At 60.6% G+C, this 16,530-nt stretch overlaps 2 protein-coding genes across 8 annotated transcripts; one reads left to right on the forward strand and one right to left on the reverse strand.

Moving 5' to 3' along the window:
* Window positions 1–2,105: 2,105 nt before the first annotated feature.
* PLP1 (proteolipid protein 1) lies at window positions 2,106–8,421 on the forward strand. Of its 2 annotated transcripts, none has more exons than XM_082770505.1 (7): window positions 2,106–2,363; window positions 3,614–3,800; window positions 4,306–4,567; window positions 5,357–5,525; window positions 5,692–5,765; window positions 5,909–5,974; window positions 6,419–8,421. In XM_082770505.1, exons 1-7 carry the CDS (start codon window positions 2,360–2,362, stop codon window positions 6,488–6,490), a joined length of 834 nt encoding a protein of 277 aa, XP_082626631.1. In that variant the 5' UTR covers window positions 2,106–2,359; the 3' UTR covers window positions 6,491–8,421. The 2 variants fall into 2 exon arrangements, with proteins under 2 accessions (XP_082626631.1, XP_082626632.1); XM_082770506.1 differs by having other exon boundaries at window positions 4,306–4,462.
* Window positions 8,422–10,587: 2,166 nt separating this feature from the next.
* RAB9B (RAB9B, member RAS oncogene family) lies at window positions 10,588–16,211 on the reverse strand. Of its 6 annotated transcripts, none has more exons than XM_082771014.1 (4): window positions 16,160–16,211; window positions 15,647–15,729; window positions 14,975–15,232; window positions 10,588–14,637 (listed from the first exon to the last, which is right to left on the reverse strand). In XM_082771014.1, the coding sequence occupies exon 4, from the start codon at window positions 14,017–14,019 to the stop codon at window positions 13,414–13,416; it is 606 nt and encodes a 201-aa protein (XP_082627140.1). In that variant the 5' UTR covers window positions 14,020–14,637; window positions 14,975–15,232; window positions 15,647–15,729; window positions 16,160–16,211; the 3' UTR covers window positions 10,588–13,413. The 6 variants fall into 6 exon arrangements, with proteins under 6 accessions (XP_082627140.1, XP_082627144.1, XP_082627145.1 ...); XM_082771018.1 differs by lacking the exon at window positions 15,647–15,729 and adding an exon at window positions 15,278–15,347 and having other exon boundaries at window positions 14,975–15,122; window positions 16,160–16,189; XM_082771019.1 differs by lacking the exons at window positions 15,647–15,729; window positions 16,160–16,211 and adding an exon at window positions 15,278–15,634 and having other exon boundaries at window positions 14,975–15,098.
* Window positions 16,212–16,530: the final 319 nt, after the last annotated feature.

Here is a 16,530-nt window from a genome sequence, read left to right on the forward strand (position 1 = left end):
TCCGTCCTTCAGCTCGCCTCCCCGTCCTCTGATGGGTTCAGCCAGCATTTTTTTTCTTTAAATTTAATTGTTATTAGCACACTTTGCAGCCTCGCAGCGACCCAGGATTACAAATAGCACGGTGAGCGCAGCCAGCCTGGGAGAGCGGGGCCAGCTCCAGGCACCGTCCCTGGCACCGCTGGGGGGAGGCAGCTGGAGGGCTGGATGCTGCTCCTCTCCGCTTGGGCAGGGGATTTGGCACAGCAGAAAAATCCCTGGGCATCCCTGGCTGCCGCGGGCAGCTCCAGGTCCCGTTTTGGGCTGCCCAGCCCAGGGGGTTCCCACCCTGCGATGGGGGAAGCGAGGCGGCTGAGGACAGGAGGTTGAAACCAGCAGCAATTCGGCCTGGCTGGGGAAACGTCTGCCTAAAAATAGCAGCCAGGCTCTGCGCTGTGACAGCACACACCGGTGTTCCTCCCGCTGCCCCATGTATAATGGTTAAGGCGCTGCGCGCGCTGTCGCCGGCTCCTTTCGGCTGTATCGAGGCCGTGAACGTCGGAGATGTTGGACCTGCACCTGGGCTGCTCGGGGGGGATCCTCCTCCCGGGGCTGTGTTCACGGATGCAGGCAGCTAACTCGCCCCCTGGGAGATGCTGCAGGACAGCTGGCGGCCAAAGCAGGGCCAGAACAAATCGTAGCACAACGCAGGGTGATTTATAAGCACGGTTATTTTTACCTGGCCAAACGGGGCAGCGTCCCCCCGTTCCCTGCCTGCCCAGCAGCAGCGTGTCCTCGGGCAGGGAGGGAGCCAGGGGGGACAGCGGGGTCAGCAGCAGCAGCACGCCGTGCTCGGGGCCTCATCCAGGGCAGGGAAGAGCTGAGCCTGCACAGGGAGAAGGTCTCACGGGCTTTTTAGGTGGAGAGCAGAGGGGTGGATGAACCGAAGCCAGCCGTGGGGGTTTGCCGGGCGAGCAGCTGCGCGGCCCCGGGGTGGGGGCACACGGGGGGAGAGCTCGCTAACGAGCAGCTGCCAATTACCCGGGGTTTGGAGGCACTTTGTGCAGGAATCACAGCCCCCTTCATTGCTCGCACCCTCCCCGGCAGCATGAAGCTGCTGCTTCCCCCCGGGGAGTTCACAAAACAGGAGAGCTCGAATTCCTGCGGACAGAAGAAGCAGGGGTTTATTCCCCCCTCCAGCATTGTTTTTTCCTTTGGTGCCTGCTTGCAGGCAACGCAATCCCTAGCAGGGAGGTGAGCTTCAGTGTCAGGAGATGATTTTTAGAAGCGTTTTCTTCCTGCAGATAACCCGAGGGAACCACAGCCCTCCCCGTGCCCCCTGGCATGGCACCACCACATCCCCCTCCCTCGGTCCCGCTGACCCCGGGGCGCAGCGACCGGGTCCCTTTGCGGTACCCTGGGGACCTGCCCGAGGATGCTGCCCTCAGCGGTGGCCGAGCAGCCTCCCGCGGTGCGGGGACCCCCCCCACCAGTGTCCCCATCCCTGGGGACGGCCAGGCCCTGCCACCTCGCCGCCTGGCACGACGCGGGGCATTGAGGCACACAGCGCGGCTTTGTCCGCCCCGCGCCCGCCGGGCAGGGACCTGTTGCCCTCTGCAGGCTTCCCCAGCCCTGCGCCGGCTCCAAAGCTGCAGCACCCAGGGGAAATGGGGTCCCCAGGGAGCTGGGGGCACCTGGAGGAGCTGGGGACACCCGGGGGAGTTGGGGACCCCCAGGGGAATTGGGGACCCCCAGGGGAACTGGCCCCACCTGGATCCCTCGGCATCATTTGGGGACCCCTCTGGCCTTGGGGCCATGCCTGCTGGAGCCCTGTGCCCCGTCCCACACAGGGGATATTGCCCCCGCCAGCACGATTCCCACCAAAATAGCAAAAACACCCGGAGCACCAAGGCTGGAAGCAGGTGCCTGGGCTGGGGGGGCCGGGAGGAGGCAGAGGGACACCCCCCCATCACCTCCCTCACCGCTGCGGGGCTCAGCCAGCAGCAAACTCAGCCCAGGTGGGCTTGGGGGTCCCCAGAGCCACCACAGAGGGGCCACCCATCACCCCCACACCCCCCCAAGCTGCTTTTTTCCTATTGCAAAGCCTCCCCCCCCCCGCCAGCCCTGCGCGCCGCTGCTGTGCCCACGCAGCACCGAGGGGCTGGCAGCCAAGGGGTGCTGCTGGGGGGGCCGGGGCGGGGAGGGACGGGGGCTTGTCCCTTTAAGGGGGGTGGCTGTCACGCAGAGAGCCCTTTTCTTTGCTGGAGAGGGGGACAGGCACCCAGAGGGCACGGTACAGGGCGAGGGACTGCCAGGAGAGGCGAGGGCTGCTCCCAGCTGCAGACAGAGCTGAGCGCACGGGGAGCGGACCGAGTCCGGCACCATGGGTGAGTATGGGGGACAGGGGGGGGCTGCACACGGGGACAGCTGCCACACGGTGCCGGTGGCACGCTCCTGGAGCAGAAAGGCACCACCAAACCTGCCCCCGGCACCAGCAGGCCACGGGCACGCAGGTCCCCGCGGGTGGCAACCTGCGGGGAGGAAGCCTCCGGGTGGCGGGGACGGCATCTTGCTTCCCCACACCGATTCCCGGCCCTGTTCTGCCTCCCGGGACACGTCCCACCACCCCTGCAGCCCCAGGATGGGGAGCTGAGAGCTCCCGCCCGGGCTGAGCCCTGCCACAACTCGTGCCGCTTGTGTGCCTGCAGCCCTGGGGTGCTGGGGTCCCCCCATCAACACCAGAGGCAATAATTATGGCCCCATAGGTACCATGCGGCCCCACAGCGGCTGAGCCAAGGCGCAGGACCCGGGATTGTGCCACACAAGGGCCCTTTCTCTCTGTTCTCTCCTCCCTTCCCCTCCTTTCCCTTCCCCACCGCAGCAGCAGCTTCCTGCAGCCCGCGGGCTTTTTTTGGGGGGAGCCCTGCCAGGCCCTGCCACATCCGTGGGGCCGCTCGCCAACCCCAGCCCCGGGCACCTGCCTGCCTCGATGTTCCCTGGCTGGCATTTAGGCTGGAAAAAAAAAAAAAAAAGGAAAAAGGGAAAAAAAAGAAAAAAAAAAGGAAAAGGAAAAGGTTGGTTGGTGCCAGCACAGCCCTCCCCACGGACCTGAAGAAATTCAGGGAGCATCACCGTGGGAAGAGCCGGGGCTGACAGCGGGACCCCCCCTTGGTCCCGCCGTGCCCACGCCTGCCCCGTCCAAGGCAAACAGGCGGGGGGGGTCCCCGCGCCCCCACAGCGCTGCCTTTGTTCCCTGTTTGCTCTCGGCCCGGGGTGGCCGCGGGGGGGGCCGTGCCGGGACAATTCCCCATTGTCCTCGGTGCCACCGCGCGACCTTGCTCTGCGCGGAGGGGAGGGCATCGCTGCGGGGCCCAAGGCTCCCTTGTCCTCCAGGGAAGGGAGAGCTGCTGCGGGGTCTGGGGAGGGGGGGGAGCGTGGGTTTGGGAACGCTTCCAGCAGTGCCAAGCCAGGGGGGGCGCAGGGACCCGAGCGCCTTTTTGGCATTCGAGGCACAAGCAGGGGGTGTGGGGGGTACAAACCTGCCCTGAGCCTGCCCGCTCTGCACCTCCAAACCCAGCCCCGTGTGGGGCTGCAGCCCGAGCTCTGCCCGTCCCAAAAACCCCTCTCCCGCCGGCAGGTCTGCTGGAGTGCTGCGCACGATGCCTCATCGGGGCACCCTTCGCCTCGCTGGTGGCCACCGGCCTGTGCTTCTTCGGGGTAGCGCTGTTCTGCGGCTGCGGGCACGAAGCCCTGACGGGCACCGAGCAGCTGATTGAGACCTACTTCTCCAAAAACTACCAGGACTATGAGTATCTCATCGACGTGTAAGTACCCTGCCCGCCGCCTCGCGGGGCTCCTCGCGTCTCCGTCGTGCTCCGTGCCGCGAGGAGGCGGCCGGGGCTCCGCTCGCTGCTGGCACCCTCTGGGTTGTGGCCGGTGCCACTGCTGGACACCCCCGGGCTGTGTTTGCCCCGGGGCAGCCTCACACCAGTGCCGTGGCTGCAGGGCAGGGCCCGGCGGCCGCTCGTTTCCTTTTCACTCCTGTTCTTATCTGACCTCGCTAGGTGCCACGGCACGTGCAGGACGGCCGCACCGGGTAGGTATGGAGGGCGCGGGGGGGCTGGTGCTGCTCTGCAGCCCCCCGTGGCACGGCTCTGCCCCAGCTCACCCCTCTCAGTCCCCTTGGGGACAGCGGCTTCGCCCCTGGGGCGTCACGGGGTGCGTGGGCACAGCGCTCGGGTAGGGTAAGTGGCGGTGTGCAGGCTGCCCCGCCTGGGTCGGGCACCCCAGCACTGCCTGAGCACCCCTGCCCGCTCCTCTCCCCGGCAGCATCCACGCTTTTCAGTATGTCATCTACGGCACGGCCTCCTTCTTCTTCCTCTACGGAGCCCTGCTGCTGGCCGAAGGCTTCTACACCACCGGTGCCGTGCGGCAAATCTTCGGGGACTACAAGACCACCATCTGCGGCAAGGGCCTCAGCGCAACGGTAACCGGGGGCCCGAAAGGGAGGGGAGCGCGAGGCCCCCAGCGAGCTCACTCTTTGCAGCGGGTGTGTCAGTGTTTGGGAAAGTGGCTAGGACATCCTGACAAGGTGATCTTAACCGGGGTTCGGCACCCCTTCGCGCGCCCACAGCGGCTTCGCCGCGCTCGGCACGGCCGAAGGGCAGGAGACGGCGGCCGCCTGGGTTTCGGGGCATCCCGAAGGGAAGCACAGCCCGACTGCCCTCCCTCAGGCTGGGAGCGTCCCCCGGGGACCGAAGCAGCTGACACGGCTGCAGATTTTGCCGGCAAACAAACCTCTCGGTGTTTACACACCAGCTGAGAGAGCCGTGAGCATCCCCACAAGGGTTGGGGCGTGCTGGCAGCCCCAGGCTCTCCAGCCCCGCTGTGTGCGGTGTCCCCAGGGCCGTCCTGTCCGCAGGGAGCTGTGACAAAGTTGCTGGCAAACGGGGCAGCCTGTGGCCTCGGGGAGTGGAGGGGGACGGCTGCGGTTCCCTTCGGGACAATCGGGGTGGCGCGGCGGAGGGAGGGCAGGAGAGCCGCGTTGCCCAGCCCAGGGGTGTGCAGCTGCGCTCCCGCAGAGGCCGAGCCCCGCTGGCACGTGGCTGTGGGATTCCCTCGGCACGGGAAGCGGCGGCTGTCCCGCTGCCACCGGTCACCCCCACGTGCGTGTGACCGTCCCCGAGAGCCAGCCGGGCTCGGGCCGGTGCTCCGCGGGGTGCAGGGGGATGCGCCGGGCTCGGCGGGCGGTGCAGAGCCAGGCACTGGCAGCATCCCGCTCCCTCGCCCCTCCTGCCTGGGGACCCTCGCGCTCCCCTGTCCCCATCCCCGGCCGCACGGTGACGGCGGCCGTGCCCCCGGCTTGTCCTGCCCCTTGCAGTTTGTGGGCATCACCTACGTCCTGACCATCGTCTGGCTGCTGGTCTTCGCCTGCTCCGCGGTGCCGGTCTACATCTACTTCAACACCTGGACCACCTGCCAGTCCATCGCCAACCCCAGCAAGACCTCGGCCAGCATCGGCACCCTGTGTGCGGACGCCAGGATGTACGGTCAGTGCTGCCTTTGCTGCCCCGGGGGCTGCGCTGCTCCCCCCGCACCCTTCCCGCTGGCACCGCGAGGGAACGGGGCTGCCAGGAGGGACGCAGAGCGCAGAGGGGACGGAGGGGGCCTGTGGGGTCCGTGCCCCGGCTCACCCCGCTCCCCGCGGCTCCCCAGGCGTCCTGCCCTGGAACGCTTTCCCCGGGAAGGTGTGCGGCTCCAACCTGCTCTCCATCTGCAAGACCAGCGAGGTGAGCACCTTCCCAGCGCCCTCCCAAGCCCCCCGTGGGGCTGAGCAGACCCGCAGGTGGCACGGGGATGGTGGCAGCCTCTGCGCTCCCCTCCCCGGCTGGCGAGCGGCAGCCCGGGAGCTCACCGCTGTCTTCCCTTGCAGTTCCAAATGACTTTCCACCTCTTCATCGCGGCCTTTGTGGGGGCTGCAGCCACGCTGGTCTCACTGGTGAGTCGGTGCTCCCCCTGCCCGGCCGTTCTCCTCCGCCCGGCGAGGATTTGGGGGCAGAGGACGTCAGAGGTGGTGGGCAAGGACGCGACAGAGCCCGTGCTCGTGTCGTTTTCGTCTGGCACATAAGTGCAGGCGGCGAGCTCAGGTGATAAGGAGGTGGCAGGAGGGGGCCCGGAGGGGCTTTAGGAGGCGAGGAGAGGGGAAGAGGTCCTGCTGCCGTGCACCAAGCCCTGTGCCTTCCCCTGATTGTCCCCTCTCTGCACACCACAAATGGCACTGCGGTGTCCCAGCGGTGCGGCAGGGCCCCGGGGCACGCTGGCCGGGCACTGTGCCGAGGGGGTGCTGGTGCTGGGCGCAGGGGTGCTCAGCGGGCTCCCCCCGGCTCCCAGGCTGGCGCGAGCCTCTCCTCCTTCTCCTCGCTCACTCTCCTCCCGCCCGCAGCTCACCTTCATGATCGCCGCCACCTACAACTTCGCCGTCCTCAAGCTGATGGGCCGAGGCACCAAGTTCTAGGCCGCGAGGTGGAGCCCAGCCAGCCAAACGCCCCCTCTTTTCTCTAACCCCGAGGCTTTAACACTGCAGCCGCCCGACACCAGGTCTCCTGCGTTAACTCTGCCTTCGCCGCTGACTCCCCTCCTCTTCCTCCCTCGCATCCATCGTGCTGAGCGTGACCAAGAAGGAGAGCTTCCCACCAATGGACCCCCCTTCGTGCACTTTTCTCTCTGCGCTCATCATCGGTAACCGGTTCGCTCTGGGGCCAAGCCCTTCGAAACCAGCAAGAGAAGAGGAGGGACTCACTCCAGTGTCCCTGGGATGAGCCAAAGCCTTCGTGCTCCCGGGAGGCAGAAATCCCCATAGATTGCTCTAAGAGTAGCAAGAAAGAGGCTAGAGAGAAAAGGAAGTTGGCCAAGTCTCGGTACCATTGCTAGAGACTCTCCTGGAGCTGACTGCCGGCACCTCTCATGGATGGAGGATGAGAACAATTTTTTTTTCCCCTAGTAAAGAAAGATGAATTTACCCCAAAGTGCCTGCTGCAGCCAAGGCAAAGGGCGTTTAGGGCAAGGATCTTCCCGTTGCGGAGAAGAGAGCGCTGACCCCGATGCTGATCAAAGCCCGTGCCCCTAACCCAGCTGCCCCTATTAAGCCTGAAGGAGTTTGGTGCCTGTGGACGAAGGGGACTCTGAGCTTTACGCTCCAGCACCTCCAGGGCCCCCAGCATGGGGCAGGGCAGCAGGAGGCGGCAGGTACGTGTGAGGGGGGCTGCCCGGAGAGCGTAAGGCCAGAGCAGTCCCTTTTGTAGGACAGGACACCCCTCCGGGCCGCTCGTCCCCCTGCGCCTCGCCGCCTCCCAGCTGCGCACGCCAGACGCGGTGGTCCCTTCACAATGGTGCTCTTCTCTCGGGGTGACGTCTGCTTCCCTACCGTTTGCTACGGCAAAGATCTCGATTTGTTTCTCACGTGTGCCAAACGTAACGCCCCCCCTCCTCCTGCCCCCACTCTGCCCCTCACTTTTTGTCCTTTTTTTTTTTTTTTTTCCTGCGAGTCAGGACGGCCGTCTCGTGGCTAGCCACGCCGGGAAGGACTGGCAGCACCTCGGCTCCAGTCAAAACCCACGAAGAAGGGCAGGAGGGCGGCAGCTCGGTGGGCAGGGGGCTGAACCACGGCCGCTCCCCGCACCCCAGACCCCGCTGGCTTCCCCAGGGCAGGGCGAGGAGCCGGGGGAGACCTTTCCTGCAGCAGCCCGAGGGAAGCCCTCGGCCCGGGTGGTGTGGGTCCATCCCTCGCTGCCAAAACGCAGCTCCCAGCCCTCCCTGCCAGCTGGCATTTTGTTTCGTCCTTCCCCACCTCGCCTTAACGCTACGCTTCGTGTTTATTTATGGGAGAAACTACTTTCAGTAGCAGACCGCAGCTCCACCTCGCGTGGGTTTATTTTGTATTTTTTGGTGTCTGTATTATCGACGTTTTTTCTAAGGGCCGGTTTCAGCAGGGGCAAGGATAAAGGGGCCGATCTGCTGAGCAGAGCGTTCGAAGGATCCTTGCTGCTGGCTGCTGAACGAGGTTGGCCAGGCTACCGACGCACACGGGCTGGGGAGGGGGAGATGCCAGCTGGGGCCGCGGGGTGGGGAGAAACCAGGCAAGATCTGGGAATTCACTTCAACGCCATCTCTCCTGGGGGTTTGCTGGTTTGTTTATTCTTTTTTTTTTTTCTTTCGTGTTGATTTAACAACAAATAACCAGACCCTCCTTCCCACCCTCGTCCCCAGACCCCAAGCACACACACGCACGCACACACACACACAAGCACACACAAAGAGCGTTAATCAACTGAAAGTGTTTCCTTCATTTCTGATCTAGAATTTCAACTTGCTAACAAGCAATAAAAAGGAGCAAGTTTTTAAAGACTTATCTTACAAGATGTATTTTATAAAAATTAAAGAAAATAAATTAAAATTAAGAACATTCTGAACAAGGTACCTGTCTGCGTCTGTTTGTTGCTCTGGTCTCGGTCTCCCCCGTCCCCCAGGGAGGGAAGGGGAGCACTTGTCCACTCCACGTGTGGGCCCACAGCCCCTTCCTCCTTCCCATTTCGTCCAGGGGGGCCACGTCCCCAACCCTGAGTCCAGTCCCTTTGTTCCCTTATCACCGCTGTCTCTCCTCCAGACCCGCAGAGGTCTTTCAAGAAGCCCTGAAAGCTGGGGTCTCTCAGGAAGCCCTTGCTTTTGGGGCAAGGTGAGGAGCTGCTGCCCTTCAATGTCCTGCTTACACGGTGCCAGCCTCTGCCTTGTCCCCTAAGGTGGCATCCGTAGCACGGACACCACAAAACAAATCAGCACGGCTCAAGCACGCACAGCTTGCAGCACACCATGCACTTGGTACAAGCACATCAGAGCCCCTCAGGACGAGCAGCTCTCGCTTGCAGAGAGCCCTGGCTGAAAGAAGGTGGCCTCAGCCGGGCACAAGGGCAGACCTGACAATTTCAGGGTGCTATAAACCCAAGTCCTGTGCTCTGCGGGCAGCCAGAGGGACATTTGCTGCCAGGCTGTGAGCAGTTTGTGTGCAGGTGTCAAAAATAACAGACCCAAATGCTGCTCTGCTCAGAAATCGCCCCCAAAACACCCTGTTTCGGGTCATTCCCTCCAGGAGCAGCGCTCTGAGCCCTTTGGGGAGCGAGGCCGTGGAGTGATGCTCCCAGCCTGGGTCCCACCCCGGCTCGCAGAAACCCGCGGGGCCGTGGCTGGCATCAACGGGGCCCTTTGTTCCCGTGCTCCCAGCTGCCAGCACCCTCCTCGCCCCACGCTGAAAGGGCCCTGTGTGAGCGGGATGGGAACAACACCACGGCTCTTCGCGGGGAGCGGGGCTGTGTGGGGTGGGAGGCTTGGGGACGGTGCGAGGCGGTGTGTGCATGGCCAGGAGATGGGCACGAGGGCTGAGGGACGTGTGTGGGCTCCTGTGTGGGCTCCTCAGGGCTCCTGTGGCTCTGTCTGGTGATGAACTGGCCCAGAGGGAGCTCTGACAGGGAGCTGCCGGCTCTGTCCCCATGGCCGGTGGTTGAAGCACGGCTGCAACACAGCAAGGAGCCGGCCCCGAAGTCCCTGTGGAGCTGCCAGCTCAGGGGGCTGAGCACGGGGCAGGAGGAGGAGGCAGGGCCGGCCCCATCCCCATCCCATCCCCATCCCATCCCCATCCCCATCCCCATCCCGCCGCTCCCGGCCCTCCGGCTCCCCCCCGCGGCCGCTGCCGGGGCTGTGCGGGGCTGTATGGGGTCGGGGACAGGAGCCGGCCCTGGAGGGGAAACCTTTTATTTCCCCATCTCTTCGTCCCAGGAGCCGCGTTCCCTGGGGTTTGCAGGCAGCCGCTGTCAGCGGGGCCGTCGCCTCCCCCCCCAGCCGAGCTGCCCCACGTTTTTGTAAATACATCGCACGTCAAGTGAGTTGGTGGCTCTGATGCCTCTAGGCAGATCCTTGCAGGCGTTAAGATGCCGCCTCACCAAACCCCGTGACTCCTCCGAGGCTGGCACCCTCTGCCACCAGGTCGCGTTGGCTTTTTCTCAGCTGTGTTTTGAAACAGCAGAGGAGGCTGGAGGCCCTCAGATACTCCAGCATACCTTTAAAAGCAGAATTTCCAAGGACTTGAAACCGTATCAATGCCTCTGGAAGCACAGATAAGCAAGCAGACATCAGAGAAAAAACAAGCTAGAGGTTCTGCCAACAGAAACAGTAGGCAAGGACTGTGCAAACACAAAGAAAGCCTCCCAAAATAAGTGACCGTCCTGGCAGGACGGCGGAAGAGAACAGTCCCCATATGCTGATTTCTGTCCCGGCATCCCATGGAAATCACGTCTGGTTACAGCCCCCTGGAGCAGGAGGGACCAGGTCCAAGATTGCAGGAAGAAATCAAAGGAAAGCACGGCTTGCTGCTGAGAGCCCCGGCCGAAAATTAACATATAGTGACAGAAGGAAGCAGTGTGGAATATTTGTTATGAAAGTGTCTTCTGATGTGCTCTTGGAAAGACAAAACTGGTCAGTGGATTCAGCTTGTAAATAAGCTATACTTACTCAACGACTGTTCAGGAATAACCAGCCCCTTTGTTTCAAATTTGGTGACATTTCTCAGCCAGTTGCCACAAGCGACCCAGCTTCACCTCCCATTCAGGAGAACAGTCACTGGCTTGAACTCTGATAAATCAAAAAGTCAACACTTCCTGAATTCACTTGGGTACATCCATGTTTTATTTGCTTAAATAAAGGTAGAATCTCAGTTTTACAGTTCCAGTTCCGTAGCAATAGCAACAACTGCAGCAGCATGAGTGGACACAGGGAGAGGACAGCTGTTGGCACTGAACTTTGCAACAGAGAGTTCAAGATCCCGGCTCCTTCAGAAGTTGTGCGTATCATTTAGAATAAATTAAACAATTTAAATATATTATACTATACTTTTAGATGGATTTTTTAAAACACATAAGCCTAATAAAATATTTTTTGTTTTAAAAAGGCAATCCAACATCTGTTAGAAACAAAAGATGCTGCGCAGCACCCTCCAGGGAGCACACACTGTTTGCACAGCCTGTGAACCATGAGGCTCTCGAGCTTCTGCCAGGAGCATCAACACGCACCCGAGGTACAGCAAACAGCACGCTGTGTGCGTATTCCTCCTGCACCACAGGCTGCTCAGTCCCTGCCCTCGCCCTCCAGAGGTACAGTCCTCACATAGATCACAAGATCCGTGCTGGGACTGGGGCAGTTTCACCTGCAGGGAGCTTCCTCTGCAGCCCCCACGCCAGGCTGGGCAGCAAACAGGAGCCTGAGCCCAGATGGCCTCTGTGGGAACAAGCGCCAGTGGAACGTGTCTGTTGGGAGCAGAACCACAGGTCACAGTTTGGGATCTTGAAGGAAATATTAAGCTGTGTTGAACTGAAGAAAAATCTAGAGGTCAGACATTGTTAAATAAATAGTAACATTAATTTTAAAATCCTGTAAAAATATGTTGCACCTACAGAGGCAGAGCCTTCTCTTATACTTCAAGGGGCCTGATTTTCCAGAGGCTGCAAGCACTCCCTATCCGTTCCTGTGAATGGGAGCGTTGAGCCCCGTACAGAAATCAGACCCCTCCAAAGCACTTTGTATTAAAGCTTCAGCCCCTTCCACGTGTGGCTGCCCTGTGAGAAGGGCAGCATCACCCTGAGTTCCCAGAGGAGACACCCTGCAAGTTCAGAGACTGCTGGGGGACGGGGGTTAGCTGCCACCAGCCAGTGTGAGACAGAGACTATCCTGCTCTGAAGCAGAGGATACGAGGCTGCTCTACGTGAGCTACGCGCTTTGCTATCCAGTAGCTCGTCACAGTGGGACTGCATTCAGCAGCTAGCGGATACACACTCAGGAAAGCTCTTCCCGTGACAGGCTCCTACGTGCTTACAGGCAAAGTCACAGCTTTGAACAAACACTCGCACGGGAAGTTGCAGGACATTGAGGTTACAATGGCAAAGACGGCAGCCAGCGAGCGCTGACCTCTCTGCTACACACAAATAGCTGGGGACGAACACCTAGCAGGGGGCAGGAGCTGGGGTTAGCAAAGCCTGGCATCCGTTCCTAGAAGGCTTCCTGCCACCCCCCTCGTGTTTTTCAGCCACCTTGAGCAGAAGTGGAATCAGTCCAGATCTCTCCGCAGTGGGCTGAACACAGCTGCCATTAACAAGGGCCAATTAACTGAGCAGACATTTGCTACCAGTAGTACGTCAGTGGAGTTACAGACAAAACGCATTTGATTCTCCTGTAGGGACAAGGGCCAGGGCAATGGCGTGAGTTAACCGTGCTGAGCAGCACCGTCCCTGACACACCAGGTGAGAACATTGCAGCATCTAAATAGGAACGTCTATGTTAAAGCAACCGCAGGTGCTGACCCACCAGCTAACAAAGCACGGCGGTCACGGCCCCACGCACAGGAGGGGATTTAGCAGCTGCCCACGCATGAGCCAGCCACCTGCACTCTGAGGAGACATCCCACCCACCTTCCATCCCGTCTGCCAGAGCACATCGTCTGAACACAGCGATTACCTCTGGCAGAAACCGGCTGAGGATTCGTGCTCCAGGTCTCCTGAACTCCTGAGTAACTCTAAACCCTTTGACATGACCTGGTGAGTGCCCACATTGGTATTTTTCATCCAGGGCTATTCAAGATATGAGAAGCAAGATCTGGTTGGGCCTCCAGAAGAGACAAGGGGACATATACTGAACAAGCAGCAACCAGTCTCTCCACAAAATAACATCCATACAAGACAACGTTAAAGGTGGGGAAAAACAGACCAGAAACAGGCAGCTACAAGAAGTGATGCTGCAACATTCGATTTCTCTGTCCTTTGTATGTTGTTTTGTAACAGAGTTCTAACAATTCCTATTACAATTCAGTCTCAGGACAGAATGCATTGATCCCAAGGAACAGATACACACATCTCACCACGCTAGTACCCGGCATTCTCACAGTTGTGTGGGCTACAGCCTCCCCAACAGGTTTCACTCGGCATGCTGAGCAGACTTTCCTTTGGCAGTAAGGTCATGAGTTCAGTGGGTCTAGTATTTTTGGAGTTCAGGACTAAAATACCTCAGAGTGTCTGGAGCGCCCTCAGCTTTGTTCTGCAGGCAGTTCTCGGTACAGATCAAAATTCACTGTCTTTAGTTTAACCCAGTCCCTTAAGCCTGCTAGAACAGGCAGAGATGGAAGCAGGACTAAATTCGCATGCTCTGACAGCTCCCTCCTGTAGATACATCCTTCGTGCCCAGAAACTCCAGCCAGAATTCAGACGGTAAGGCTGCAAACTCCCCAGTGAGCAAACCGCCTATTGTCCTTGCGGCCGCCGTCCTCAGAGCGCCCCAGAGCTGCCCGCACTTATTCCGACCCAGCCGCCGGTCCAAGCGACGTTCCCGAAGCAGCAGCAGCCTCTCCTAACAGCAGGAGGACCCCGACTTGGAGCTGGAGTGCAGGTCGATGGTGTGGCCCAGCATGCAGTGCTCTAGCTGCTCCTCCACCGCCAGCACCTGCCGCACGGCCTCCTCGAAGGCCACAGCCACGTTGGTGTCATCCTTGGCGCTGGTCTCCAGGTAGGGGTAGTTGCCGTTCTCCAGGCACCAGGCCTGCGCCTCCTCCGTGCTCACCTGCCTTTCCAGCTTGTCGATCTTGTTGCCCAGAACCACGAAGGGGAAGTGTTCGGGGTCCTTCACGTCAGCGTAATAGACGAACTCCTTCTGCCAGTTACTGAGGTTCTCAAAGCTCTGCCGGTCGTCCACGCTGAAGGTCAGCAGGCAGCAGTCGGCTCCCCTGTAAAAGGGGGTTCGCAGGCTCTTGAATCTCTCCTGCCCCGCAGTGTCCCAAATCTGGAGGGTCACAAAACGCCCGTCCACCTCCAGGTCCCGGTTTAAGAACTCCACACCGATCGTGTGGAAAGCCTGCGAGTCGAACTTGTTGGTGACGTACCGGTTCATGAGGGAGCTCTTCCCAACTCCACCATCCCCAAGCAGAATGACCTTTAAGAGCAAGGACTTCCCACTCATTGCAGCAGGATGGGAGGGCCACAGGACCAAGGCAATCTACAGGGTCCAGAAACAGTGCAGAACACCTCTCTGAATCACAAATTCCGCAGCAAGTCACCCAGCTGAGGACCTAGAGCTCCAGTCTCTTGTAGCGTAAGACTGACTTGGACTCCACATGAACTTAGCAGAGATGAAAGAAGGAAATCCGCGCCCCTGGGATCTCTCCCAGTTGTTCCGGTCCCCGTCAGAAATTAAGCAGCAGAGCTGAGACTGGTGCACGCTGGAATAAAGAATGCAACGTTTGTGCTCCTCACCATTACGCTGGGACTTCCAAGAGGTTTAGGAAATAACCGCAAGTCCACCCTAGATTTCAAGTAGAATAGTGTAACAGCAGCCTTCTGCTATTGTCTGAGCTCTGCATTATTTCAGGGAAAGTACAGAGTGAGACTCCAACTTGTAGATTTTGATGCAGGTGCACAGGAAAGAATAGAACATGGAACTGCCATCCCTGTTTCTGAACAAGTTTTGGAAATAGGAGATAATCTCTTACTAGAGCAGCTGGTAGAGATGGCAATTAGGCAAGTTTTCCGGCACACAACTCTTCCATCAGGTCTGAAATGGAAGCAGCAGGTCTCCACACTAAGAGCAAGGTGAGAACAGCTGTTGAGTGTCAGTTACGTATTAATTCCACTACATTTGAAGAAAACTTTGTGTACCTGAAAGCTTATCTAGTTTCACCAAACACACCAATCACCCGTTAAACATCTCCTCTTGTCTGCGTCCTCAGGCTAGCACAGAAACAGCAAAATACCCCCAGGGATCACGACCACCACCAGGCCTTCCTTTCCTACTGTACAATCACTAGCTAAGTCATTTCTCCCATCTGACTGGAAGGATGTAAGCGATGTTCGGGCCTAACATCAATATAAGTCATCCAGCAAACCAGTTCTTAATCACCCCAAGAACGCTGACTCACCTCAGAAGTGGAACTGTGCGTGTTTGCTGTGCGTGCTGTCTACAGCTCGGAAGAGGTTTCCTGGGTAAAGAGACCCTGCTTCTCTGCTGCTCCTTCTTGGCAATGCTTTTCGCAGTCCGGTTTGCTAGGGCACAGGTGCAGGTTCACACTGCAACAAGCCCAACACCACGGCCTCCTTAGTCAGCAGCCGCAGGAAAGAGGCCAAGAGCCAGCCAGTCCTCCCTCTCCCAGGGGCATTCTATGAGTGAAGGTAAATGCCTGACACAGAAGAAGAGATTTGTTTTGCTGCTGTCTGTACTGTACCTGCTCTAGAAATACAGCACTTCTCTCTCCGGGACTCTCCAGGGAATGCCTTCCTCCAGCATAACAGTCACTAAAAGGAAACAAACACCCGTCAGTGAGGTTGCCATAGCTGGGCTCAGCGCACTGCCTTTCAATCTGTGAGGCTGAGCCAGGCTGGGCAAACAACAGATGAGTTTTAGGACGCTGAAAGTACAGAGCTGGTAAGTGGAGTAAAATAGCCAGGAGCAAGGGGTGAGGACACAGTTCCCTTTACCAGGGGTAAAATGGATCGCTGATCATTCCTGACCAGGGCTGGAATGTTGTGGATGCTAAACCCCAAATAAGAGAAAAGGAAGGAGCTCTGATATGAGTGCACAGCCCCTGTCTCACCTCGATCTGCAGGAAGCTGACGGCTTTGCCCTGCCTGCCCACACGCTCTGGAACCTGATGGAAGACCGGCCGTGTGCCTGCACCTGCCCACACGGGGAGCGAGCCCGGTGGGGAAGGCGGCACTCGGGCCGGCCCTGGGGGCTCTCAGCCCCTTCAGGGCCCTGCGGGCGGGGTTCCCCTTTCGGAGCTCTCAGCCACGAGCCCCGATCTCGAACAGGCTCCTCGCTCTCACTTCCCCAGCCCTCAGCAGGGCCAAGCGGGCGGCCCGGGCCCGGGCACAGGCCGGGGCCTGCTGAGGCGCCACAGCGGGCCCTGAGGCGGCACCGGGACAGCCGGGCCCTGCCCCCCCCCCGCCTCCCCCGGGCCCGTGATGCCCGGGAACGACCGCCGGGCCCCGGGGAACAGCTCCAGGCAGCGGACGGGGCCCCGCGGCCTCCTGCCCTGCCCCTCGGAGCGGTGCGGGCCGCTCCCGGGGCCGCCCCGTCCCCTTTTATCCCGCCCCCCCCCCCTTACCGGCCGGGCCCCCTCCCGGTGCCGCCGCCGCCGCCGCCGGGGCAGGTGCCGGCCCCACCCCGCGCATGCGCAGCGCAGGCGCCCTGCCGGCGGGCGGGGCCGCTCCCTCAGGGGGGTGGAGGGGCCGTGTGAGGAGGGGGCTCGGCGCTGCCCCTCAGCGGGCACCCGCAGGAAACCCCCGGGGGGACCCCACACGGCTCGGGGCTGAAGTGCCCGGGTTATTTCGGACACCCCCGGGGGCTGGCAGAGAGACGGGGGGTGCCGCGCAGGGTGCAGGTGGCTGGGCACATGGCCCCTGCTCGGGTGGGCCTGCCGAGCCCCCCAGCCCAGCCCATGTCTGACCGGCAATGTCAGGGTGCCCCCGGCTCGGT

The sequence above is a fragment of the Aythya marila genome, assembly GCF_965140915.1.
Source record: "Aythya marila genome assembly, chromosome: 13".
NCBI classification, from domain to species: domain Eukaryota; kingdom Metazoa; phylum Chordata; class Aves; order Anseriformes; family Anatidae; genus Aythya; species Aythya marila.